At 43.4% G+C, this 27,379-nt stretch overlaps 2 protein-coding genes across 2 annotated transcripts in view; one reads left to right on the top strand and one right to left on the bottom strand.

Moving 5' to 3' along the window:
- Positions 1-27,379, top strand: part of DBE1 (debranching enzyme 1) — a 202,859-nt gene that overhangs the window by 138,004 nt on the left and 37,476 nt on the right. The window contains exons 17-20 of the mRNA XM_087394489.1: positions 2,272-2,405; positions 2,502-2,597; positions 3,074-3,103; positions 3,269-3,332. Of these exons, the coding sequence (XP_087250615.1) occupies positions 2,272-2,405; positions 2,502-2,597; positions 3,074-3,103; positions 3,269-3,332 (324 nt within the window). The remainder of the gene's footprint in view (positions 1-2,271; positions 2,406-2,501; positions 2,598-3,073; positions 3,104-3,268; positions 3,333-27,379) is intronic.
- LOC147887049 (uncharacterized) lies at positions 24,486-25,775 on the bottom strand. The gene has a single exon (XM_087394490.1). The coding sequence runs from the start codon at positions 25,773-25,775 to the stop codon at positions 24,486-24,488; it is 1,290 nt and encodes a 429-aa protein (XP_087250616.1).

The raw sequence follows: 27,379 nt of genomic DNA, 5'->3' as shown, positions 1-27,379 counted from the left end.
CTTGGTCTGACTAGCCGGTATGTATGGCAGTCCTTGTTGGGGGCCTGACATGTCAGAGATAGAGTGGACACAGGTGGAGCGCCTGCAGATCCTCATGCTCTCACGGATGATCCGAGGGAAATCATTTGTACCACATCACATCATTCAGGCCGAGTTTGGTGCTTCTCCACTCCAACTAGATGCAACCTTTCAGACCATCACATATCTACACCGAGTTAGATCATATGGGAATTGCACATCAAGGAGACAGAGGTTGCCATGGTTGGCTCTCGATTTCTCCATGAGGTTGGCAGCAGAGGGACACGAGCGATGCTGGTATGCACGGACTCACAGATGGTTTGTGAGACTAGGGTTCCACATCGATAGGATACCTCCTTTTCAGTACAGTTTAGATGTCCCTCCGGTACTCCCACCCACCATCTCGATTGGGCCACACACCAACCAGGTCATCCGAGAGGATCTCCTGCAGCTACACACCTTTAGGACGTGGTTGGTGGAGCCGAGCGAGCTTCCAGTGAAGCTGAGTTTCTACAGAGATTACTGTCTTCATATTTCAGAGGAGGGATTCATCACACCACCAGGGTACACTAAGCTTCATATGCCTCACTCACTATGGATCTCCATCGGAAAGTTTCGGGTATCATCACACCGCCTCCGCTTAGAGAGCGGCAGAGCAGAGGGGATTCCTAGGGAGCATTGCTTATGCATATTGTGCGACTGTCAGGAGGTTGAGTTAGAGGAGCATTTTATTTTCAGGTGCCCAGTGTACTACGAGATCCGAGGTCGCTACCACTGCCTCTTCAGAGATAGCTCTGGGCCCCTTTCCAGATTCCTAGCCTACCCAGATCAGAGATACATTGCGGCCTTCATTCACGAGGGGGTCCGACACTGAGAGTACTTACTCAGGCAACGGGGCTTGGCCACATCATCAGACACCTCTCAAAGCAGGATCACAGAGTTCTTCCCATCGAGTGACATTAATCGTCCAGTAGCTGTAGACGTGACAGAGACCCCGACCCGACGACCGCAGCACAATAGACGAGACATCGAGGGGACACACAGATCACTCTGGGGGACCTCCCGTCATTGTTTAGACCCAGGATACGTCTCACGTGAGTCATGGTGGCTCTGGTCTTGCATCGAGCCTCATCCAGGAGACCAAGACGCATGGCACCCCTTGACAGGCGCCAGCGTCCCATCACTGGCTATGCACCAGCCAGGGTGACATGACATACGGAGGATTCCGCTCCGCTCCATTCCTTTTCTTTTCATTGTTACATCCAGATGTATTTGATTATGTATGATCAGACTTAGGATTCAGCACGGGTGATGGTGCTTGTTTCAGTAGCTCCACCCTTACTATGATTTGTATCAGGTTTTCTTTCAGTCTCATAGACCCATCGGTCTTCAGAAGACTCTAATAAAATTTCTTTCTTTCTTTCTTTCTCATAAGTTTAGTTTTGATGGACAAGACAGTTTCTCATAAGAGACCGCTGTTGTGGTAACAGCTAGTTGGCATATAGGAGATTTTATTTGTTCTTTCTTGAACGTTGCTTTTAGTATCTCAATCAGGAAGCATCTCCATCAGGCATTCTGTGTAAAAACTGTGACATTGTTAGCTATGTGTTGTTCAGTATAGGCTAGTGCTTGTGATTTACAATTGTTTGGGATTGGGTATATCTTTATTCACAGGAGGTAATTTAACAGAATCTATCATTAATCTCCTGCCTTCTGTCACCTGTTACTTTTATTTGTTGTCTGTTATCAGATAGGCCCTATGTCTTTCATATCGATGTTCTGGTTTTTTTCTGATTAAAGCAGTCATTAGGGGATTGTGACATTGCAATTTTGCGAAGGACCTCTGACAAGCAGTTGCATGCATGTACAGACACAAATGTGTCATATGTGCACACAATCCAAATATATAGCCTCTTGATATCTACACATGGCTGTCTATTTTCTTGTTAAGTTCTTCTGAGAACTTAACATGCCATCATACACCATCATCAGAAAAGAAAGAAACATGAGAGCCATCATTATAATTTATAATACTGGGATCATCTCAGGTGATAAATTTGGCATCTAGTCCACAGGTCATTCAATGATGAAAGAAACTCTTCTGTGTCTCTCAGAAGTGGTCAAATGCTTACACACATCTGATACTTAAAAATACTTGTTCTACAGTACATACAATCCTTGTAAAATGTTTTTGAGTTTTGCATCTTCAAAATAGACTGCATTATGCGAGTTAATGGACATCTTACCTTTTAGAGCCTGCAGGACTTTGCATTTCCACATTGGAAAAGGTGGTGTCTGTCAAACCACAGATATCGTGATGATGTGCGTCAGTTTATCAGGGGGGATAAAGAGAAGTCAAGCAGTTTTGCGACGAGATTATGTGGCAGGTTTTTTGTATGCTCAGAACTTTAGTACATGTAAACTGACATTTTATGTGAGAGTGCTATGACACTGTTTCTAAGCAAATCTTTGCATGCTCACAGTGGCGACATCTTAGCAGATGGACGTGGTCCAAGTTTCTCCCTAAACTTTATTACCAACACTTATGGTTTGACCCTTGTAGATCTGGTCAGCTACAGGTATCATTTTGAGGTCATCATATTTGGACATTGAATTGCAGCCATCTATTACTGCGAGAACAAAATGTTTTGAAACACACACACACGCGCGCGCGTGCGCACACAGAGAGACAGATGATATGATATGGTTGTATTGAAGTCCTTTTGAGACCGTTCAGGATCTATAAGACAGGCGACCACTATAAACTAACAGTGGTCTTTTACACCCAATGAAAGAAATCTTTACAAAGCATGCTACGTTGTGAGTGCTTTCTTAACTAACTAGTGCGCTAGCCTGAGAACTTTGCTACAGTGATCCAAAACTTCGTTTAGGTAATGTCCCAGTATTTTGGCTGGTTGTTCCAACAAGGGGGGGGGGGGGGAGAGAGAGAGAGAGAGAGAGAGAGAGAGCGAGAGCGAGGGAAGGGGGGGGGGACTGTTAGTAGACTCACCTAACAAATATCTGACAACTATTTGTGTTTTTTTCCCTAAAACAGCACACGTATTAAGGATGACTCAGAATGGAGGTGATTTAACTGCTTCTTAGTGCTGTCTTTCTGCAGTTTTGGAAAAGTCTTACTCGCTTAACTTTCTATGCAAATAGAATGCTTATAAGGTTGTCCCAAAGACCCATTTTCCTTTCATAATGGACAAAGATAAAACAGCAGGCTTTTTTGTTTTGGTTTACGCAGCTGGAATTGTGGAGAAGAAGGCCAAACATTAGATCAAGAAGTTTTAAACGTCCGCTTGAAAAATGTAATTCTTCTTGCTGTTAGCTTTGTTGGTGAGGGTAAAGTATTCTCTTTGCAAAGCACTTTGAATTTCAGTATGAATGCGTGTTTACATCTTCACAGCTTGGCTTGTCCTGAATATTTTTCAGTTGTTGCAGCCTTGCATACAAATGCCTCCTGCTCCGCCTATGCCCTTTTGTCCCCCAAACACAGATATATGCATATGTATAGATCTACACACACACACACACACACACACACACACACACACATCTTTTTTTCCTAAATGTAATCGATGTATGTTTATATTACAAGAGACAGTCCCCAAAGTGGAAACATGCTATTACAAGGTCAGAAAACTTCATTGTAAGTCCTCGTTTGGGAGAGACTAAAATGAAATCGTTTAGACTTCACAAGTAGTTGTAGCTTGAATGAAGAGATTTGGACTACTTTTTGATTAGCCTTCTCCTTTAATGCTAGCCTTCGTCATGGCTGAGTTTGCCCTTCACCTCCAGAGTGCTAATAGAAACTCAGTATGAAGACTTTGTATAAATGGATGCTCAAGTATATGTGGGTGTGTGGATTCGTATGTGTGAGAGCATATTTTTATACTATAGTCTGCCCCCACTGTTGGGCGCTGACGACGTCAATGGGGATGTCATAGTAGCTAGTCCCTACTATGCATGATGGAGTTTATGGTTTTCAATCTTATGAGTGATCGTGAGATTGAAACTGCACTATGTTGTGTTTTTAGAGGATGAGTTTGGGAATGTTCCTGGATTCATCTAGGTATAAGTAAACAGTGTAATCTAGCTGATGAATCTAGCTGATGAATAGACATGCAATTATAAAGGGATTTCTTGAGCGACATCCATGAGTATTGAAACATGGAAGAAGTGGACTCTCCAAAGACTATAGTTTCTATCTGTCCACAAAGTCCAGAGTCCCCAATATCGAACCCATGTGAAAAAATATCAAACTCGGAGCTACGTGGGTAATGTTGAAGAGCAAAGAATACTTGCCACACATACTTTTTTTATGTTGGGTAAAAGAAACTTTCATTAAGAAAAATGTACATTCATAGCTGTCCCAAAGTGAGACAATGACTGCCCATAGACTAGAAGAAGGTGTAAAAAATACTTGCCACATTTTTTTTTTCTGGGTGAAATCCATTCGTTACAACATCAAGTACTTACAACATCAAAAGATCTTATCATAGGACAAAAAAGCAGGATAATCCAGATCTCGTGCATGTAGGCAGTCAAAGAATGATTACTGTAGAGAAGCACAGAAAAAAAGATACTTAGATAGGGCAGAGTCACCACATGTTTTTCTTGAGGGGGGTAAAAGAAACTTTGCATTGAGAAGAATGTACATTCAACAAATTTTTTTTAGTGAAAATTTCGTTGCTTGATATTACAAGAGAGCTTCCCAGAAAGGGAAAGGTGGACAATACATCAACAGAAAATCTCAGTATAAGAAAGATATACATCAGAATCTATGTAGTGAGTTTGCAGACAATCAAAGAGAGATTGCTGCAAAGATCTGTGGAAAAAAAGCTGAGGATCACCAAAGACCTTATGATTGCGATTTATCCATAGAGTCCAGAGTGCCCAGCATCTAACCCAAGTAAATGTGTGTGTGTGTGTGTGTGTGTGTGTGTGTGATGAATGTTCTGTGCATTCATCACACCCACTTTTTTGGGTGAAATCTTTGATTGATTATATTATATGAGTAGCAACCTCAAAATAAGGTGCTACAATTACATCAACTGAAGATTTCAGTATATGCCAAAAAGACCTCATGATCTATGCAGTGGGTCTGCAAGCAAACAAAGAAAGATTGCTGCAGAGAACGCCTAAAAAAGCCAAACAGAGAGAAAGTAGGATCACCAAAGACTTTACAATTTCTATATGTCCATAAAGTCCATAGTGCCCAGTAGCGAACCCAAACGAAGAAAACATGAAACTCCGGTCTGCTAGATGGATGAAACCCAAGTAGCCATAAGAACTTCCCAAACGGAACAGATAGGAATCTCGCTCGCAGGCGCTGTCGAAGCAGATCGAAGCAGATCAGAAAAGTCACGAGAGCACGGACAATGCTAAAACAAGTGAGGCACAGTCTCCGAAGAAGCAGAACATCTGTGGCAAAGTGCAGGAGCAATGTGTCGATGAGCTAATAGCTGTCCAGATGGAAACACTCCCAAAAGAACTCGCCAAAAGAAAACCTGTTGCCGAAGCGGTACTTTATAGGCCCAAAGTTGCTATAATCTTTTCCTCCACCACTTGGCTGGGCGACACATTCACCAAACAGAATCACCTCTCTCTGAAACCCAAGGTTGAGGCAAAAGGATTTTATACAATGTAGGTACAATAATCTGAGATAGCCTCAAAGGACGAGCAAAGGACACTGGAGACAATCTTCCAACTGGTCTTGGAGTTCCAAAGCAGGAATCGGAACAAAAGGCGAAAGCATAGAAGTAATTTGTCACCACAAAGGACGATAATGAGAGCCCAATCCATATGTAGTGCTGCTAGAGAAAAGGGGAGCACAGTACCAGCATCATCTATAACATCAGCAACCGAGGTGATGCCTTTAAACGAGACAAAGTAGGAACGTCGAGGTTTCTGTAAAGCCAAGGGAGGCTGAAAGAACAACAAAGAGTCCACTCATGGATGAATATGCTGCAAAAGAAGCTGACGTGCTGACACGACCGGAAGAAGAAAGAGTATCCAGATGCCCAAAGTGAGTGGAAAAGTGCTGCATACATAAATCAGCAAGCTCTGAACGAGATGTTGACCTAGAACCATCAGGCATCCGGATCCGACAGATATTGGCAGCCTGTCTTTTGTAGTGTAAACTCTTAAAAATTTTCTTGGAAGAGTAGCCTTTATCCAAAAATGCCCGTTGTCTGGATCGAGTTTTCCATTTAGCAAGCTTTCTGCGATTATTGGATTGAAGAAAGAATTGAGCCTGACATAAGAGCATGCTTTCCTCTGAAGACAAAGGGCGAAGATGAGCAAGCTCAGTCAAACTCTGACAAGTAAATTTGGCATGTGCTACAGTCTCCTTTGTGGCTTGCATATAGGATTTGCCATAATCCCAAATAACTGCTTGCATCCGAGCAACAAAAGCTTGCCAGGCATAATCCAAACCAATGCATATATGACGAGAGAGAGGTTGAATAGCATCAGAGACCAAGGCTTTAAAGTCAGCATGCTCCAGATAACTATTATTAATCAGCAAAAGCCTGTGGCAAGGCAATCTATCAGTGGGAAATTCATGTAAGGAAAGCCTCAACCAAAGAGGAGCATGATCCGAATGTGTGAAAGCATGATCAACCCAAATTTGATAAGTAAAGGCATCACAATGCTGTGGATCAACCTAATACCATCTGTCCAAGCGTGCCGGATAAGAAGATTGAGCATTATGCTGAAAGGTATAGCCTGGAAGCATGGGCTGTAATTCCTTCCAGAGATCAACCAGGCACAACTGAAGCAAAAAATCAGACCATGCTTGTGTTTCAGAAACCAACATATGAGTGTGGCCTGAGGTGTTGTCACGTGATTGAGGGGCATTATTCAAGTCACCACAAATGAAGGCATGTTGTCGCCATGGATAAGTATGCATGGCAGCCCAGATCAAAGCTTTATCATGAGAAGATTGGGGGGCATAAACCGATGCAAATTCAAAAATTTCCCCTTGAACAAGGCATTGAACAATAATCCATCTACCATGGCGATCATTGAGAGCCACAATAGGTTGAAGGTCGTGCTTTACCAAAAAAGCCACACCAAAAAAGGAGTGCTCTCCAGCATAGAAGATATCATAACCAGCAAAATGGCCTATCTGACCCTGATTATGCTCTTGCAAAGCAACTATATCAGGATGCAATTGCCTGATATACATCCAGACCAGTTTTCATTTGCGACCATCACACATTCCCTATATATTGAGAGTAACACACTTCAGATGATCAAGCATATTTACAATTATGAGACAGGCATGTACAGCAACTAACGGGCAGTCTACGTCTACATTTCCACATCAATGTCCGGGCCTTTTCCCTGGGATGAAGCATCAGCCTGAGGAGAGGACAAAAGTGCAGCAACTTCTTCTTCAGGAAACAAGGTCCGATTTGTAGTCACAGCAGCCCAGGTCGCCAACACCAAAGTTTTCAGCAGGTGTTTTCCCATGAGAGTATGCACCACTCCAAGTCCGAGAAGGCAAAGGTCGCCTGGGGGAGATCACTTTGCGAGGATTTTGCCATGCATCAGTCAATTTTTTTCGCCCCTTGCCCTGAGGTGGAGAGGACAAAGGTACAGGAAAAGAAGCGTTATCATTTGAGACAGCCGGGGCTTTGCCTTTGTCTTGAATAGAAAAAAACTGTTTGACCCCTTTGTTTTTTACCACAGAAGAGGCATTTGCATTCTTATTCAAAGGCTGAACCATTTCAGCTTGCACTGGCATCCGTGGAGCTTGGGAAGGGCATTGTGAAGCCATGTGCCCAAATTGCTTGCATTCAAAGCAAGCACCTGCAAACAGCCCCCACTTGAGCTTTTAAAAGTCACTCCCCATGGAAACATTATTCACAGTAACCGAATATGAAGTTGGAGTGGGATGATCCGTATCCCACAAAATCCAGAAGCGATTCGAATTTCCATTGGGTCGCGGTGGACATACCACCTTACCGAGGGAAGCTGCAATTTTAGGTAGAAGAGAAGACAAGCATTGAGGAAAATCCACAACTTCTACCCAAATAGGACAATGATGCCGAATCAATGTCTGATAATCTTGGGTGGGAGACTAGGGCAGGACATGGATCATCTGCTGGCCATAGAAGAGAGGAGAGTGCTCCAGCAAAACTTGACGGTGCTCCTCATCAGCCATGATGATCTCAAAAAAGCCCGTCGTTGCATAATGAACTTTTTTGACATAAGAACCACCCAGGGTTCGAGTCAACCAATTCCCAACATCTGCTACAGCAGGCATCCGTCCTAGGAAGAAAATTATAATGGCATGCTTTGCATACTCCTTAACTGATAAAATATATCATCCACTTCCACCATAATGCTAGTGGTGGGAAGTGGATCTTTCCAACCTTTGCGGGTGTCTTCAAATCCTTCATGCATAACCTCATAAACAAGCTGAGCCTCAGCAAAGTCATGAAGGGAATCATGTGAATCCATCACTTGTTTTTGTTTCTTGTTGAAAACCTGTGAAAGGTTTTCTCATAGGAATAACCTTTAATTCGATCAACCACCATTTTGGCAATGATCTTGTAAATGAATGGCATGAGCGTGATTGGCCTCCAATCACCAAGTGAATCACATAGCTGCTTTTTTGGAATCAGCTTAAGAAGACCCTTTTTCCATGACATAGGCATCTGCTGATTTTGCCATGCTGTATTTACCATTTGCAGCAAGGTGAATTTAAGAAGATCCCAGAATGCAAGAAAAAATTCAACAGTGAGACCATCCCATCCTGGAGATTTCCATCTGCCACAAGATCTCAATGCATCAGACAATTCCCTTTCAGTGAAGGGATGTTCAAGTTCCAAAGCCTGAGCATCAGATAGAATTGGATGAATATGCTGCAAAAGAAGTTGACGTGCAAACACGACCCGAGGAGAAAGAGTATCCAGATGCCCAAAGTGAGTGGAGAAGTGCTGCACACATAAATCAGCAAGCTCTGAACGAGATGTTGACCAAGAACCATCAGGCATCCGGATCCGACAGATATTGGCAGCCTGTCTTTTGTAGTGTAAACTCTTAAAAAAATTTCTTGGAAGAGTAGCCTTTATCCAAAAATGCATGTTGTCTGGATCGAGTTTTCCATTTAGCAAGCTTTCTGCGATCATTGGATTGACGAGAGAGTTGAGCTTGACATAAGAGCATGCTTTCCTTTGAAGACAAAGGGCGAAGATGAGCAAGCTCAGTCAAACTCTGACAAGTAAATTTGGCATGTGCTACAGTCTCGCTTGTGGCTTGCATATAGGATTTGCCATAATCTCGAATAACTGCTTGCATCCAAGCAACAAAAGCCTGCCAAGCATAATCCAAACCAATGCATATCTGACGAGAGAGAGGTTGAATAGCATCACAGAGTAAGGCTTTAAAGTCAGCATGCTCCAGATAACTATTATTAATCAGCAAAAGCCTTTAGCAAGGCAATCTGCCAGTGGGAAATTCATGTAAGGAAAGCCTCAACCAAAGAGGAGCATGATCCGAATGTGTGAAAGCATGATCAACCCAAATTTGATAAGTAAAGGCATCACAATGCTGTGGATCAATCTTATACCATCTGTCCAAGCTTGCCCGATAAGAAGATTGAGCATTATGCTGAAAGGTATAACCCGGAAGCATGGACTGTAATTCCTTCCAGAGATCAACCAGGCGCAACGGAAGCAAAAAATCAGACCATGCATGTGTTTCAGAAGCCAACATATGAGTGTGGCCTAAGGTGTTGTCACCCGATTGAGGGGCATTATTAAAGTCACCACAAATGAAGGCATGTTGTCGCCATGGATAAATATGCATGGCAGCCCAGATCAAAGCTCTATCACGAGAAGACTGGGGGGCATAAACCGATGCAAATTCAAAAATTTCCCCTTGAACAAGGCATTGAACAATAATCCATCTACCATGGCGATCATTGAGAGCCACAATAGGTTGAAGGTCGTGCTTTACCAAAAAAGCCACACCAAAAAAGGAGTGCTCTCCAGCATAGAAGATATCATAACCAGCAAAATGGCCTATCTGACCTTGATTATGCTCTTGCAAAGCAACTATATCAGGATGCAATTGCCTGATATACATCCAGACCAGTTTCCATTTGCGACCATCACACATTCCCTGTACATTGAGAGTAACACACTTCAGATGATCAAGCATATTTAAAATTATGAGATGGGTATGTACAGCAACTAACGGGCAGTCTACGTCTGCATTTCCACATCAATGTCCGGGCCTTTTCCCTGGGATGAAGCATCAGCCTGAGGAGAGGACAAAAGTGCAGCAACTTCTTCTTCAGGAAACAAGGTCCGATTTGTAGTCACAGCAGCCCAGGTCGCCAACACCAAAGTTTTCAGCAGGTGTTTTCCCATGAGAGTATGACCACACACACACACACACTTTCTTAGTGAAATCTTATATTTCTGTGTGGGAAACCTCAAAAAGAGGTAAAACCCCACCAAATAAGTACAAGAAAAAAATTTACAAGTAAAGCTTCAGAGCAAAAGTCATGAGGCAGCCAAGTAAAAAGTTACATATCAAGCTGGAGGAGGATCAAACACAGCATCCTCCAGCTTCAAATTATTGCTTTGTAAAAACGGATGCAGTGATGAAACCATACCATCAATAAAAACCAGCTGTTTTTTGCCCTTGTGATTCTTCTTGATATAGGCTGGTACCTGAAATTTCTAAATCACAGGGTCAAAAACTTATTGTAACATGGGATGAAAAGATTCCAGTGAAAAAGGCACTTTTGCATCCCGAACAGAAGAAGACTCTGGCATAGGCATCAGAGGCAAAGGAGCTAGATCAACATCTGTATCCTCCGACGAAAGAGCTGCATCTAATAAAGCAGGACTCCGCATTTCAGCTTCACTTCGAGGATCAACCTGAGAAAGAGCATGTGCAACATCCTGTATGATCCCCTCTGCAAGGGGCACATCCATATCTAGAGGAGAAGGAGTCTGATGATGCTCAACGGGAGTGGGATCTTGAACTTCTTCAGCAAGAGAAAGATTAACCTGTGAATTTTCTACCTTTCTCCAGTAATGCTTCGGAGCAGTAAAATAAGGCTTATCTAGTAAAGCCTTAGCAAAAACCAGAGGAGAAGGAAGAGTAAACTTTACTGTTGAAGGAGCAGGAGGAGTGGTCATGGAAGCCGAAGGGCAAGCACGTGCAAAATGACCAACCCCTCAGGTCTACCTCTTCCCCTCTTATGGTTGCTATCGTGAAAGCATGGGCCAGCTTCAGGAGTACTCTTCGCAGGATTCCCCCATCCACTCGTGAAGAGATTGAAAGGCAGCCTATCATGTGGAATGACAGGATTTTGGATGAGCTTGGCAGACCACTTGGAGCTTCTCCTTACATGCAGTGGCCAAGATGGGAGAGGGGCCCTGCATCTACAGTGGGAGCATGGAAAGCCTTCAGGAAGCTTCCTGCAGACCAACAGGCCCAGATGGTTCTTAATCTCGGAGGGAGTGCAGGGAGAGGCGAAAAGATTGATGCAGCCTTGCCCTTGGATGGGGTGGACACAGATGACATGCCTATTACTTGCTCCACCTGGATGGGGGCATTTTCCAGATTGGGAGTTCCTTTACAGGTGATTGCTTTTCTTGACCCACATGAGGATGCCTTAGTATTTGATGTTTCTTCGGGGGGCAGGCTGTCCAGATCCACAGACGATATCTTGTTGGAGGTACCGTTTCAGCTAGTGAGGATAGTGGGCTTCATGGAGCATGGCTCTCTTTCACAGTGGTACTTGGATCCTGACCCGCTTCTCCTCGCCCTTGGCTCATGGAGGCTGTGGCTCTATGGAGGTGTCCCAATTAAGTTTTTGCAGTGGGGCCCTGGGGAATGGGAATGGACAGATGAAAGGCACCGAGAGAAGGGCATCCCCTTCTTTCGTTACACGGTCAGTAATGCCAGGAAATTCCAGCTCAGCTCTAGGGGTTGGAAGCCTACCAGAGCTCCTCATTGGGAGAACTTTCAGATTTCTACTGACTTGCAGAGAATTTTTTGGCAGAGGCTCTAGAAATCCCATCGGAATAGAAAAATCACTCTCTTCTTTTGGCTTTTTATTCATGGTGGGATAATAGTGAACCATTGGAGATCCAAGTTCGGAGCTGACCCTTCTTGCCCTCGCTGCCTCTGCTTTGGAGACAATACAGCACTGCTTATGGGATTGCAGATAGGCGAGAATCATATGGAAGGGGATTGCAAGACTTTTCAGCACTTTTGTTCACCTACCTTTCTATATGACTTGGGGATCAGTGGCTTGGCTTACTCTTTCAGGGCCCTAGGTATTTTTTGAGAGACTTGACTCCTCTTGGGCTCTTCACATCCGACGACACCTTGTGGAGTCGTGCTCTCTAGAGGATGTTCCGGCCACTCTTTTCAGGGCTGCTCACTCCTCGATCGACTCTCCATGGGAGATCCTAGCTAGCATTGCAGCATGGCACATTTGGAGAGCCAGATGCACTGAGGCTTTGGAGGGTTCTCAAGTTCACCCTTCTCAGATCTTGGCCAATACTTGGACATATACGATACACACTCTGATGGCCATTTGGGCGACCATGCAAGGATCATCTCGAGCAACCTCCTCCAGGAGAGTTACTTTTCTCAGAGATTGGAGAGACTCTCCCTTCTTTGCTGAGACTTCTACAGGGTTGAGATGGCATTTTCAGCCTCAGCCTTGGTTTCTTTCTACCTCATTCCTCTGAGGTGTTTTTATTACATGCTTAGCATGGTGTATTTCCACACAGAGCTTGCTCTAGCGGGTTTCTTTCTTTCTTAATAGAAGTCTCTTTTTTGAAAAAAAAAAAAAAGACCAACCTGCCGGCACCGATAACATATTGTAGGAAAAGAGGCAAAATGCAGCTTGATGCGCATCGGATGAGCAAATCCCAAATCAAGATCCAGAGTAGAGGGCACGGGCTGCATCATATCACATAAAATACAAGGGCGAACATCCCGAATAGCTTGCAAAAACTCTTGTCTCGGAACATGTAGAGGCATCCCCAAAAAAGCTGCAAGAGTAGGAAGATGCTGAAGAAGAGACAGAGGCAACGCTTTGAGGGTAATCCAGGATAGTGAGTCAGAAGAGAGGCGAACGGATCAAATAGTGGATCCCAGGGCATCACATAAGCAAAGAAACGAGCCCCATGAACACCAACACGATTGACAAGTTGCTCCACCACATCAGTCGAAGAGCAGTGGGCATAATAAAAACCTTTGCCCAGAAAGACAAAGAAGGAAAGGCAATCTTGACGATAAAACCTTGCCCATAAAGTAGAGACAGACTCCAAACTGCTGAGCCTATCGAAGACTGGAAACCAGAAGGGTAGAGTCCAAAGAACAAACAAGCTGTGAACCCGATGAAGGAACATCTGTGACAGAAGCAAAACACATCTGGCGAAGGTCTAGTTAAAGGGAAGACAAAGGACCATCTGCGATATCCAACTTTGCCGATTTAACCAAGGTGGAAGGAGGCAAACCACCACCCTTCCGCTGAAAGAAGACACGTGTAGGAGGAGCAGAGGCAGAAGGGGGGGCTGAAGCAAAGAAAATGAAAGAGCCATCTGTTGGAGTAGCAGGAAGAGGGGAGGAAGAGACATCAAGAAAAGACTGTACAAGACCTGTGTACAAGACCCGGCGTGAAGAGCAAAAGGGTGTAGAGACAGAGGGGAAGATGAATTTGGTACGGAATTTGGCTGTACGGACATGGGAGCAGGTACAGAAGAAGGAAAAAGAACGGATAAAGGAACCTGGACGGAGAGGGGAGCCTGTACGGACGACCGTATAGTTGGTACGGCCTGTGCAGGGGCAAAGGAAGGGGTAAGTGCAGATGGAAGATGTATAGGGGCTGACAAATGGGGTACAAATGCAGGCGCAACAACAGTAGCAGGCTGTGGGCAAGGTACAGGGACGGGTGAGGGAGGGGCTGAGCTTGCCATCACACTCACTCACACACACACCAGAACACACACACACTCTCACACACTTTTTTTTAGTGAAATCTTATATTTCTATGTGGGAAACCGCAAAAAGAGGTAAAAACCCACCAAATAAGTACAAGAAAAAAATTTACAAGTAAAGCCTCAAAGCAAAAGTCATGAGGCAGCCAAGTAAAAATTTACATATCAAGCTGGAGGAGGATCAAACACAACATCCCCCAGCTTCAAATTATTGCTCTGTAAAAACTGATGCAGTGATGAAACCACACCATCAATAAGAACGATCTGTTTTTTGCCCTTGTGATTCTTCTTGATATAGGCTGGTACCCGAAATTTCTGAATCATAGGGTCAAAAACCTGTTGTAACATGGGATGAAAAGATTCTAGTAAAAAAGGCACTTCTGCATCCCGAACAGAAGAAGACTCTGGCACAGGCATCAGAGGCAAAGGAGCTAGATCAACATCTGTATCCTCCGACAAAAGAGCTGCCTCTAATAAAGCAAGACTCGGCATTTCAGCTTCACTCCAAACCATACTTGCTAGCAGCCGCAGAAAAAGAGAAAAGAGTGCCATCATCCTGAAGTACATCCGCCACAGAAGAAATACCCTTGAAAGATATAAAATAAGAACGCATGGGTTCTTGTATAGCCAAAGGAGGGTGGAATACTTTGGACCAATAAATATTCTGACAAAGAATCCCTGCCATTCCATTCCAAGTGGGATAAAATATGCTTCCAATTAAGAAGCAAACGAGAGACAAAAGGGCAGCCTCTTATCTTGCCTTGAATAGAGCCAAATAGAAACCCACTGTGTAGGCTGCCAATGCCCAAAAGTAAAAGTATCAATATGCAACAAAAGAGAGCGGATCATGAAAGCACAAGGCTGATCCCCTTGCATAAATTGCAACATCATTTCCCCCCTATGAGCAAGTATATGCATTTGAATATTGAGTATGTTCAAACCCCCGTGCATCTTTGGAGAACAGAGACGATGCATAGAGAGTAATCTGAGACTTTTCTTGCCATTTTTTGAACACCAGAAAATCTCCATGATAGCATACATAAAGGAAACTAGATCTGCCTTAGTAAACATGGTGAGGAGCAGATAGAATTGTATGTATGCTATCAAGATGGATTGCGTTATTTGCAAACGAACATGTAATGGCCAAGTTGCAAGCTTCCAATATTCAAGTTTTGCCCTCAACTTTGTGAGCACCCAATCAGTTTGTTGAGAACGAGTGAGCCCCCAACCTAGAGGATAGCCAAGGTGTCGAATCAATTGAGAAGCTGGAACAATTTTCTGAAGACCAGCAGCTAAACCATATGTAGAAAGAGCCTGCATAATCAAGGAGAGATCACTCTGAGTATTTTTCGGGGTAAAGAAAGAATCATCAGCATATGCTTGAGCGATCATGCTACGGCTGCCAGGAATTTTCAATCTGTGCAACGTGCCAGTGTCCAAAAGGTGGTCCATATATTGAAGCATTGGATGAGTGGCTATGGAAATTAGTAAAGCACTGAGGGGACATCCTTGCCGAACAGAACAAGCAAGAGTCCAGGTTGTAGAAATATCCCCTGAAAGTATGTAGGCAGCTTTACTATCTTGATATAGCCAATTGATAACTTGCTGCTTTTTTGTGCCAAATCCCAAGGCCTGCATTGTTTGTGAAATAAAGTCCCACTTAACAGTATCAAAAGCTTTGGCAATATCAACTTGCAACAACAAAACATCATGATGTATATATTTGGCATATTCTATTCCAACATAGGCATTAGCAATGTTGTCTGTGATATGTCTACGAGGAACAAAACCATATTGCGCAGGATGCAACCCATCATGTAAATAGCCTTTTATCCGATCAACAATCATTTTGGTAGTAAATTTGTAAATGACTGGCATAAGCGTGATAGGTCTCCAATCAGCCAAAGATTCACAAATCTGCTTTTTTGGAAGGAGTTTAACAAGACCTCTCTTCCATGTGTCTGGTATTTTCTGATTTTGCCAAGCAGAATTTGCCACATGCAGCAAAGTATGCTTCAATATAGGTCAATATTCTTTAAAAAACTCATTGTAAGACCATCCCATCCTGGAGATTTCCATCTACCACAGGATTTGATTGCATCTGACAATTCCCTTTCAGTAAAACAAAGATCAACCAAATCAAGATGAATCAGTAATTGAGACCATGCATGCCTTTCAGAGGTTAACATATGAGTATTTCCTGATGTATTGTCACCCTATTGCGGAGCATTATTGAAATCCCTACATATAAAGGCATGAGATCTCCATGGATATCAGTGCATGGCATCCCAAATTACACTTCTATCCCGAGAAGATTGAGGTGCATATACAGAAGCAAATTCAAACACCTCGCCTTGAATGATGCATTGAAGAATAATCCATCTGCCTTGATTGTCATTTAAAGCAATAACTGGCTGAGGCTCATGCTTAATCAGAATGACTACACCTGAGAAAGAGTGCTCCCCAGCATAGAAAATATCATAGCCACAGTAATGACCTTTCTTTCTTGCATAGACATGTTGATTGTGTTCTTGTAGTGCCACTATATCAGGCTGAAATCGATTGATATACAGCCACACAAATTTCCATTTCCTACTATCACACATCCCGTGAACATTTAGTGTAAAGCATTTGATATGAGCAGTCATATTTACAGATATTTATAGGAAAAAACAGCTATGTACAGCAGCAACCTTGAGGATATCAACCCTGCATTTCTACCTCAGGGTCAAGGCCTCTTCCCTGAGAAGAAACATCCGCCTGAGGAGTAGACAGCAATGCAGCAACCTCTTCTTCAGGGAAGAGGGTTCTGCTAGCTGTCACTACAGACCATGTGATTCCAATTCTTGAGTTGACCTCTGGAGAGTTTCCACTAGAAGATGCACCATTCCAAGTGCGAGGGGGTGGAGGTCGTCGAACAGAAATAACTTTTCTTGGACTTTGCCATCCATCAATTGGAGTTTTTGGTCCTTTTGCTGAAGGTTGAATAACAGGAAGCGAAGGGGAAGAAGCACTCCTATTTGCAACAACTGGGGCTTTGCCTTTATCCTAATTCACAAATAACTGTCTATTACCTTTATTTTTATTCCCAATAGAGGCAGAAGCATCCTTATTGGGCATCTGAGAAGGCAAAGTAGCAAGAGGCATTTTATGCTGGCTCATTGGACACTGTGAAGCCATGTGCCCAAATTTTTTACATTCAAAGCAAGCCCCTGCAAATAATCCCTATTTCAATTTATAAAATGCAATGCCCATGTCAACATTGTTCACCGTGACTGAATAAGACTCTGGTGTGGGATTATCAGTATCCCAGAGAATGCAAAATCGATTAGAGTTGCCGTTAGGCTGCGGTGAGCAAACCACTTTGCCTAAAGTTGCTGCAATTTTAGGCAAGAGTAAAGCCATGCAATGCGGGAAGTCTACAACTTCAACCCAGACCGGACATCGATGTCAAATCAGAGCTTCATAATCCCTTGTGGGGGCGCATGGCAAAACATGCACCATTTGCTGCCCAAAAAAAAGTGGCGAATGTTCCAAAAGCATTTGCCTGTGAATCTCATCTACCAGGATGACCTCAAAAAAGTCTCTGGCTGCATAGTGTACCTTACGAACAAACGAACCGGCCAGTGTGCGGGTCAACCAGTCACCTACCTCTGCAACAGGTGGCATCCAACATGGGAAAAATAAAATGACTGCATTTTTGGCATATTCTCTAAGTGGATCCACAATTTCATCCACTTCAACCATGAGACCAACTGATGGAACGGAGTCTTTCCACTCTTTCCTTGTGTCTGCAAATCCTTCGTGCATGACATCATAAACCAGTTGTGCTTCAACAGAATCATGCACAAGGTCATGCTGATCTTCAGCCTGCTTTTGCTTTTTGCATTGAACCGATTGATCCTTTTGAAATGTTTTTTCATAAGAGTATTCAGCCATGTCTTTTGAAGATGGAACCCAAAAAAGGGGGTACCTGTAAAGTGATAAAAGAGAAAAAACAGTCCCGAAAAATAGCCCACAAAGAAAAAAGAAATAGTGTATTTGCAAGGAGAAGAAGGGGAAATAGATATTTAAATACAAGTTCTAGAGAAGGAAAAGAGAAAAAACGAGGAAAAGATTCAAGATGAACTATAAATTAGAGGCAAAAGAGAAGTTTTGGCGATGGAAAGAGTACACAAGACCTAGGAACCAAAAAGGAGAGAAAGGGGGAAGAGAAAACCCTTAGAACCAGCGTGTAGAATTAGCCCGTGAGCAAACCCTATACAAATAGCGACCCAGGAGCAGGGAATCAGCCGGCAGCAGCAGCTTGAACAAGGCGGAACAGTCCATACATGTTCGTACACCTGTATGGAATTGTATGGAACTCTGGCGGGGCTGTACGGCAGGGATTTACGACCTCAGACAGCTGTTTATGTACACGGATTTCAAGCAGCAGGTAGCTGAAGCATACGGGCTTATCTGAAGAGGCTAAGGAGCTGATGGGAGGGCTGGAGTAAGGGCTGCAGGTCCTCTCTCTCTCTCTCTCACACACACACACACACACACCGTTTACACACACACACACACACACCACACACACTTTTTTTGTGAGAAGAAATCTTTTATTTCTATGGAATAATTACATTCATAGCTGCTTCAAACGAAGTAGCTACTACTCAACAAAAGATCTCAGTATAAGCTGTATACACATCCTGATCTATTAAACGAGTCTGAAAACAATCGTAGAATGATTGTTGCAGAGATCGTTTGAAAAAAAGAAAGGATGAAAATAGTGGATCACCAAAGACTCTATGATTTCTATCCATCCATAAAGTCCATAGGGTCCAATATCGCACCCATACAAAATATAAATCAAAACCCTGTCTCTGGGGATGAAATCCAAACAACCAGAAAAATCTGCCAAAAGTGACAGTAGGAAATCGTTGGCGAAGCCTCTGTCTGATGAGAGCAATGAGATCAGAAGTGTTTGGACAGGACCAAAAGATATGGAGCACTGATTCAGTAGAGTGCGAGCATCTGTGACAAACAGCTGAAGCAATATGTCTGTGTGCGAGTAACTGTCCAGATGGAAAAATGCCAAGGAGAACTCGCCATAGGAAAAGCTGTTGTCGAAGAGGGACTTTGTAATGCCAAAGGAGACGCAGCCTTTTCCTCCACCACTTCATTGGACGATCCATATGCCAAACAATATTTACTCTGTTGGAAATCCAAGGTGGAGGTAATAACACTTTATATAGTGATGACACTGTAATATGTGAAAGCTTTAAAGGACGGACATATGAGGAAGGAGAGCGTAAACTCCAATCCTCAAGCCGATGCTGAATTTCTAAATGAGGTACCGGCAAGTACGGTTGGAGCATTGCTGAAATTTTATGCCATAAAGGACGATAATGAGCTCCCAAGCCATATTTGCGAGCAGCCAAAGAAAAAGATAGAATTGTGCCATCATCCTTAAGTACATCCGCCACAGATGAAATGCCTTTGAAGGAGAGAAAATAAGAACGTCGGGGTTCTTGTATGGCCAAAGGTGGATGGAATACTTTGGACCAAAAGAGATTCTCTGCCCTCAAAGAGTTGCCCGAGAGTGAGTCCCTTCCTTTCCATTCCAAGTGGGATAGAATATGTTTCCAATCAAGAAGCAGAGAGGAGACAAAAGGGCATCCTCTGATCTTGCCTTGGATAGAGCCAAATAAAAATTCCCACTGAGTAGGCTGCCAATTCCCAAAAGCAGATGTATGAAGATGTAATAAGAGAGAGCGGATTATAAAAGCCCAAGGCTGATCTCCTTGTAGAAACTGCATCATCATTTTCCCCCTGTGAGCAAGCAAATGCATTTGAATATTGAGAATGTTCAGACCCCCGTGCATCTTTGGAGAACAGAGACGGTGCATGGAGAGTAATCTGAGACTTTTCTTGCCATGTTTTGAACGCCAGAAAATTTCCATGATAGCTGACATAAATGAAACCAAATCTGCCTTAGTGAACATAGTGAGAGGCAGATAAAATTGTATGTATGCTATCAAAATGGATTGTGTAATTCGCAGACGAACATGTAATGGCCAAGTTGCAAGCTTCCAATATTCAAGTTTTGCCCTTAACTTTACTAACACCCAATCAGTTTGTTGTGAACGGGTGAGTCCCCAGCCTAGAGGATAACCAAGGTGTCGAATAAATTGAGAAGCAGGGACAATTTCCCCAGGCCACAAAAGATTGTGCCAGTCCTGTGCATGTAAAGGCAGCAATTTTGATTTTTGAAAATTGACCTGAAGGCCAGCAGCCAATCCATATGTAGAAAGAGCATGCATAATCATGGACAGATCAGCCCGAGTATTTTTTGGAGTAAAGAAAGAATCATCAGCATATGCTTGAGCAATCATGCTGCGACTGCCAAGAATCTCCAAACCGTGCAGCTGGTCAGTGTCTAAGAGGTGATCCAGATATTGAAGCAGTGGATGAGTGGCTATGGCAAAAAGTAAAGCACTCAGTGGACATCCTTGTCTGACAGAGCAAGCAAGAGTCCAGAATGGAGAAATATCTCCTGAAAGTATACAGGCAGCTTCACTATCTTGATATAGCCAATTAATGAGTTGCTGCATTTTTGTGCCAAAACCCAAAGCCTGCATAGTCGATGAAATGAAATCCCACTGAACTGTATCAAAAGCTTTAGCAATATCAACTTGCAATAACAAAACATCCTGCTGTGTGTATTTGGCATATTCAATTCCAATGTAGGCATTGGCAATGTTATCGGTGATATGCCTACGCGGGACAAAGCCATATTGTGCAGGATGCAACCCATCATGTAAAAACCCCTTTAGCCGAGCAACAATCATTTTGGTAGTGACTTTGTAAATTACCGGCATAAGAGTGATAGGTCTCCAGTCTGCCAAAGACTCACAAATTTGTTTTTTAGGAAGGAGTTTAACAAGACCTCTCTTCCATGTGTCTGGCATTTTCTGATGTTGCCATGCAGCATTCACCATATATAGTAATGGATGCTTCAAAATAGGCCAGTATGCTAGAAAAAACTCGACTGTTAAACCATCCCATCCGGGGGATTTCCATCTGCCACATGATTTGATTGCATCTGACAGTTCGCTCTCAGTAAAGGGTTCCTCCAATTCCAAAGCTTGAGTAGAGGAAATTATTGGAGAAACATTTTGCAACAGTAAATTCCGTGCAAGCAAAACCTGTTGCGAGGGCGGAGCTGCAGAGCCAAATTGCTGGGAGAAGTGATGCACACAAACAGAGGCAAGCTGTGATCGTGAAGTAGTCCATGATCCATCGGGCATAAGCACTCGGCAAATTTCTGTTTTGATTCTCCTCTGATGCAAACTTTTGAAAAATTCTTTGGAAGAGCAACCTTTATCTGTGAAGGCTCTTTGTCTTGCTCTAGTCTCCCATTTTGCCAGTTTCCTGTGATCATTTAATTTAAGACAATGTCTAGCCTGACATAGTGTGGTTTGCTCATGCATGGACAACGAACGATGATGACTGAGTTCAGTGAGGTCTTGACAAGTAGACTTGGCCTGAGTAATGGTTTCCCTCAGAGTCCTCATGTAAGACTTGCCATAAGCTCTGATCACCATTTGCATTTTAGAAATAAAAGAAGCCCAGGCATCATCAGCATGAAGATAGCTACTAGAGGAAAGACAATGAGCTGCTTCAGTAACCATTGCCTTGAATTCAACATGTTGCAAATAACTATTGTTGATGATTAGATGTCGCCTTTGTGGCAATCTATCTTCTGGCATCTTATGAAAAGATAAACGCAGCCATAGTGGTGCATGGTCTGAATGCACAAAGGCATAATCAATCCACATTTTGCATGCGAGATCCCCATTTTGTTGGGGAGCGACACTATACCAACGATCCAGTCTTGCCTGATAAGCGGAAAGAGCATTATGTTGAAAAGTGTAGCCCGGTGACAAAGGCTGCAATTCCTTCCAAAGGTCAACCAGATTTAAATGCAAAAGTAGTTGAGACCATGCATGCCTTTCAGGAGATAACATATGATCGTGGCTGGAAGTGTTGTCTCCCTGTTGTGGAGCATTATTGAAATCCCCACATATGTAGGCATGATATCTCCACGGGTATTGTTGCATAGCATCCCAAATTACAGTTCTGTCTCGAGATGACTGAGGTGCATAAACTGAAGCAAATTCAAACACCTCTCCTCTAATAATGCATTGGAGAACAAGCCATCTACCTTTGTTGTCATTTAATGCAATGACTGGTTGTAGCTCATGTTTGATCAGAAGGACAACCCCTGAGAAAGAGTGCTCCCCAGCATAGAAAATGTCATACCCACAGAAGTGTCCTGTCTTGCCTGCATAAATATGTTGGTTGTGCTCTTGTAATGCCACTATGTCAGGCTGAAATCTGTTGATGTACAGCCACACAGATTTCCATTTCCTACTGTCACATAGACCCTGGACATTGAGTGTAAAACATGTGATGTGAGCAGTCATATATACAGATATTTATAGTAATGTAACAACTATGTACAGCATCAAAAAGTATGAGGTCAGCCTTGCATTTCTATCTCAGGGTCGAGGCCTCGCCCCTGAGAAGAAGTAGTCGCCTGAGAAGTAGACAGCAAGGCAGCAACCTCTTCTTCAGGGAAGAGTGTTCTGCTGGCTGTTACTGCAGCCCATGTAATCCCAATTCCTGTATTGATCTCTGGGGTGTTTCCGCTAGAAGATGCACCATTCCAAGTGCGGGGGGGTGGAATTCTTCGAGCAGAAATAACTTTTCTTGGGCTCTGCCAGCCATCAGTTGAAGGTTGCTTTCCTTTGGGCATGGATTGAGTAGCAGGAGGTGAATGTGAAGTGAGATTCATCTTGGTAACTACTGAATCTTTGCCTTTTTCCTGACTTCCAGGATGCTGTCTACTGCTTTTATTTTTGTTGGCAACTGGAGTAGGAGCATCTTTAGTAGGCATGTGTACCGGCAAGGTGACATGAGGCATTTTATGTGGGTTCAGTGGACACTGTGAAGCCATGTGTCCAAACTTTTTGCATTCAAAACAGGCCCCTGCAAATAAACCCCATTTGAGTTTATAAAATGCACTCCCCATGTTCACATTGTTCACCGTGACTGAATAAGAGTCCGGTGTGGGATTATCAGTATCCCAAAGAATGCAAAATCTGTTTGAATTGCCATTTGGCCGTGGTGGGCAGACCACTTTACCTAAAGAGGCTGCAATTTTAGGCAAAAGTGAGGCCATGCATTGGGGGAAATCAACGACTTCAACCCAGACTGGGCATCTGTGTCTGATTAAAGCCTGAAAGTCCCTTGTGGGAGACCATGGCAAGACATGCACCATTTGCTGTCCAAAAAAAAGAGGTGAATGTTCCAAAAGCATTTGTCTATGGATCTCATCCACCATGATAACCTCGAAAAAGCCCCTGGCTGCATAGTGTACTTTACCTACAAAAGAGCCAGCCAAAGTGCGTGTCAGCCAGTTGCCTATCTCTGCAGCAGGTGGCATCCGGCCTGGAAAGAATAATATAACTGCATTCTTGGCATACTCTCTGACTGGATCCACTATTTCATCGACCTCGACCATGAGGCCAACTGAGGGAACCGATTCTTTCCAGTCTTTTCTCGTATCTGCAAATCCTTCATGCATTACATCATACACTAGTTGAGCCTCAAGTGTATCATGCATTGGGTCATACTGACCCTCAACCTGCTTTTGCTTCTTGCAGGGAGCCGAGCGCTCCTTTTGAAATGTTTTTTCATATGAATACTCTGCCATGACTGGGTAAGAAAAGGAGCTTGAGGATGAAGTACCTGTAAGAAGGTGGCGAAAGCCAAAAAAACAGTCCCAAAGGAAAATCAGAAGAAGCTCACAAGAGAGAAGAGGAATTGTGTGACTAGTAAGGAGAGAGCAAAGGGATAGGTAGGAGTTGGCAGAAGACCAGCTAGGGAAGAAATGCGAAAGGAAAACCCCCAAGGAAGATTCAGATTATACGGTAGGGCTGGATTTGTACGGTAACGTACGACAAACGTACGGTCGCCGTACGGTGACCGTACAGGCGTACGGACGAGGATGGCGCAGGGAGGATGATGCTGACGGAAGACGATCTGTTTGCGAAGTACGGGAGCGTACGGATGCACAAAGTAAGGTTATGGAGAAAGGAAAAGATAGCGACGCACACACACGCAGGGTTGGAGCGGGATGACGCAAAGATTTGCAGAAAGGGCAGTTTGGTCGCACGGGCTGTCCGTACTGGTGTACGGTACCTGTACGACAGCCGTACAGGTGTACGGAGCAGACGGGGAAGCTGTACGGGGCTCTCACGGCCGGACTGTCTTTCTCTCCAAGCGCTCACGCTCTCCTCACACACACACTATATATTCACACACACACACAAACTTTTTTTTTTAGTAAATCCAGTGCTATATATTTATAATATCAAAACTTTACAAGAGGGAAAGTCTCCAAAATGGAGAGTATTCCACAGATCAGAAGCATAAAAAGAAAAGCTCAATGCAAGATGCATGTATATCACCCTCAAGGCAGGCATCATATAAAGATTGCCGCAATGAGGCTCTAAAGGATTCATATGACTTTTGAAACTGACGGCCCAAATATGCCAAATTATGTTCTTCCCAAATTGTCCAAAGAGCCCAATATCTCACCCATGAGAAAAGGAGTGAGTATTGAGATAAAGACGTCTTAAATCTGCCAAATAACCAAAAAAGTTTCCCAAATATGTGACTCGGGAAACGGAGGCGAAGATGATCTGAAATTTTCCCCAGGAGGTTCCGAGTAGACTGACATTGCCAAAGTAGATGAAGGACAGTCTCTGAAGGAGCATGACACCGTAGGCAAGTGGGTGAAGCAATGTGACGTTTAGCAAGTGTGATTCCCACTGACAATGTGCCAGTCAAACATCTCCAAAGAAAGAGTCTTTGTTTCAAAGGCATTTTACACCTCCATATTAGTCGGAGATTCTTCCGCCACCATGAAAGAGGCCGCCTGATATGCCACAGAGTATTAGCATATTGATGAATCCAAGGGGCAGGCTGAAGAAGCTTGTAGACTTTGATGGAGGTCAAAACAGACAGAGGAATGGGACGAGAGCATGTAGCGGAGGGGTACAATTTCCAATCCATAAGCCTGTCTATGTCAGCCACAAGGGGAATAGGAAGGAAAGGATGCAAGAGATCAGCAATTCTCTTCCATATCAACCTGTGGTGCATTCCCAATGCATAAATGGCAGAGGCCTGAGGAAAAGATAAAATATGGCCATTATCATCTACCACGTCATTGATGTACCTGATTCCCAATTTCATGAGATTATATGCCCTAACCGGTTCCTGTAAAGCAAGTGGAGTGTCAAAAATGGCACTCCAATGAATACTTTCTTTCCGCATTGAGTTTGTCCCCGAAAGATTATCAGGAGTCCATTTGACCTTAGAAAGCACTTGTTTCCAGTCCAGTATCAGAGCAGTAGAGAAAGGGCATCTAGGAATCTTCCCTACAAATCTCCCAATGACAACCTCCCAATGATCAGTAGTCCAATGGCCATAAGCATTTGTCCTCATGTTGACACACATGGATGCTATCATACAAGTCCATGGCTGTTTTTGGCAGAAAAAGGTATTGAGCATAGTCGCCTTCCTTGCAAGTATATGATATCTGATATTTAGAACATTAAGTCCTCCATGCATCTTAGGGGAGCACACCATTTCCATCTTCAGTAGTCTCAATGCTTTCACAGCAGTTTTTGTCTTCCATAACAGCTCCATCGCTTGAGACATAAAAGCTGAGATATCTCTAGAGGACCAATGTAGTAAAGGCAAGAAGAACTGAACATAAGACATTACAATAGACTGGACTATTCTGAGCCTAACATGAAGTGGCCAAGTAGAAATTTTCCAATAGTCCAATTTATTTTGAAGTCGTTGGAAGATCCATTTTAGCTGCTGCTTCCTGGTGATATGCCATCCTATAGGATATCCCAAATGCCTGACAATCTCTTTGGAATGCACTATCTGACCAGGCCAGAGAATAGAATGCCAGTCACATTGTTTCAGTGGAAGCAATTTGGATTTGTCAAAATTGATATGCAATCCCGCTGCTAATCCATACAATGATAATGTGGCCATAAGCATGCGGACTTCCCGAGGAGAGTTCTGTGGCATAAAAAAGGAATCATCAGCATATGCTTGCGCCAAGAAGGATGCAGCCCCAGGGATTTTAAGACCAGTCATCTGTCCTGTGCTTGTAAGGTGATCAAGATACATCAGGAGGGGATGAGTCGCAATGGCATAGAAAAGAGCACTAAGGGGGCAGCCCTGTCTGACTGATCTACCCAATGTCCATGACCGGGATAGATGGCTTCCGAGAATGCACTGAGAAGTAGAGCCAGAATAAAGCCAATAAATTGCATTTGCTATCTTGGGACTAAATCCCAGCTTTGTCATGGTTTGAGAGATAAAATCCCATTGTACAGTATCAAATGCCTTAGAGATATCTACCTGCAATATGAGCACATCTTGATTCGAGTACTTAGCATATTCAATTGCAGTCAATGCATTGGAGATATTGTCATGAATTTGTCTTCGCGGCACAAATCCATACTGATGAGGATGAAGGCCCGCATTCAGAGTGCCTTGAAGCCTATATACAATCATTTTGGCAATGAGTTTGTAAACTACAGGCATCAAAGTAATAGGCCTCCAATCTGACATATGATCACAAAGATTTTTTTTTGGCACAAGTTTGATGATGCCATGCTTCCAGAAGTGCGGCAATTGATTTTGTTGCTAGGCAACATTGATCATTTGTAAGAGAACATCTTTCAAATCATCCCAAAAAGAAATATAAAATTCCACCGTAAGACCGTCCCAGCCAGGGGACTTGTATTTGCCGAGATGGGACAAAGCATTTTCAAGTTCCGTGTCAGTAAAAGGTCTGTCAAGTAATAGAGCATCATCCATTTTCACTATCCCAGAAACATATTGAAGAATTTCAGTCCTTGCATCAGTCATTTGATTTGATGGGGATCCAGGGGTAGAGAACAGTGTCTGGAAGTAATTCTGGCATTCATCTTGGAGATCAGAGAAAGAGTGCGTCCAAGATCCATCTAGTTTCCTGACCCTTAGACATGAGTTTTTCTTTCGAGTGGCATGCAGGCCCTTGAAGAAGGCTTTTGATGAGCAGCCCTTATCCATGAGGGGTTTCATTCTTGCTCTAATCTGCCATTTGTGCAATTTCCGCTGATCATTGTCAGTCAGTTTAATCCGGGCTTGTGAGAGGGAATCATTTTCTGATTCAGAAAGAGGCCTTAAATGTGAAAATTCAGTCAGCTGTTGTACTGTCCTTTTTGCCCATTTGACCTCATTCCTCC

The sequence above is a fragment of the Dipteris shenzhenensis genome, chromosome 23 (genome assembly GCF_047967505.1).
Source record: "Dipteris shenzhenensis isolate YYH24624 ecotype China chromosome 23, Dip_SZ_1.0, whole genome shotgun sequence".
Lineage (NCBI taxonomy): Eukaryota > Viridiplantae > Streptophyta > Polypodiopsida > Gleicheniales > Dipteridaceae > Dipteris > Dipteris shenzhenensis.
The sequence above is the reverse complement of the archived record's forward strand: the minus strand, read 5'-3'. Positions and strand labels throughout refer to the sequence as shown.

Coding starts and splice junctions, on each gene's coding strand:
- LOC147887049 (XM_087394490.1), bottom strand. CDS start 25,775: ATGGAGCTGTTATGGAAGACAAAAACTGCTGTGAAAGCATTGAGACTA.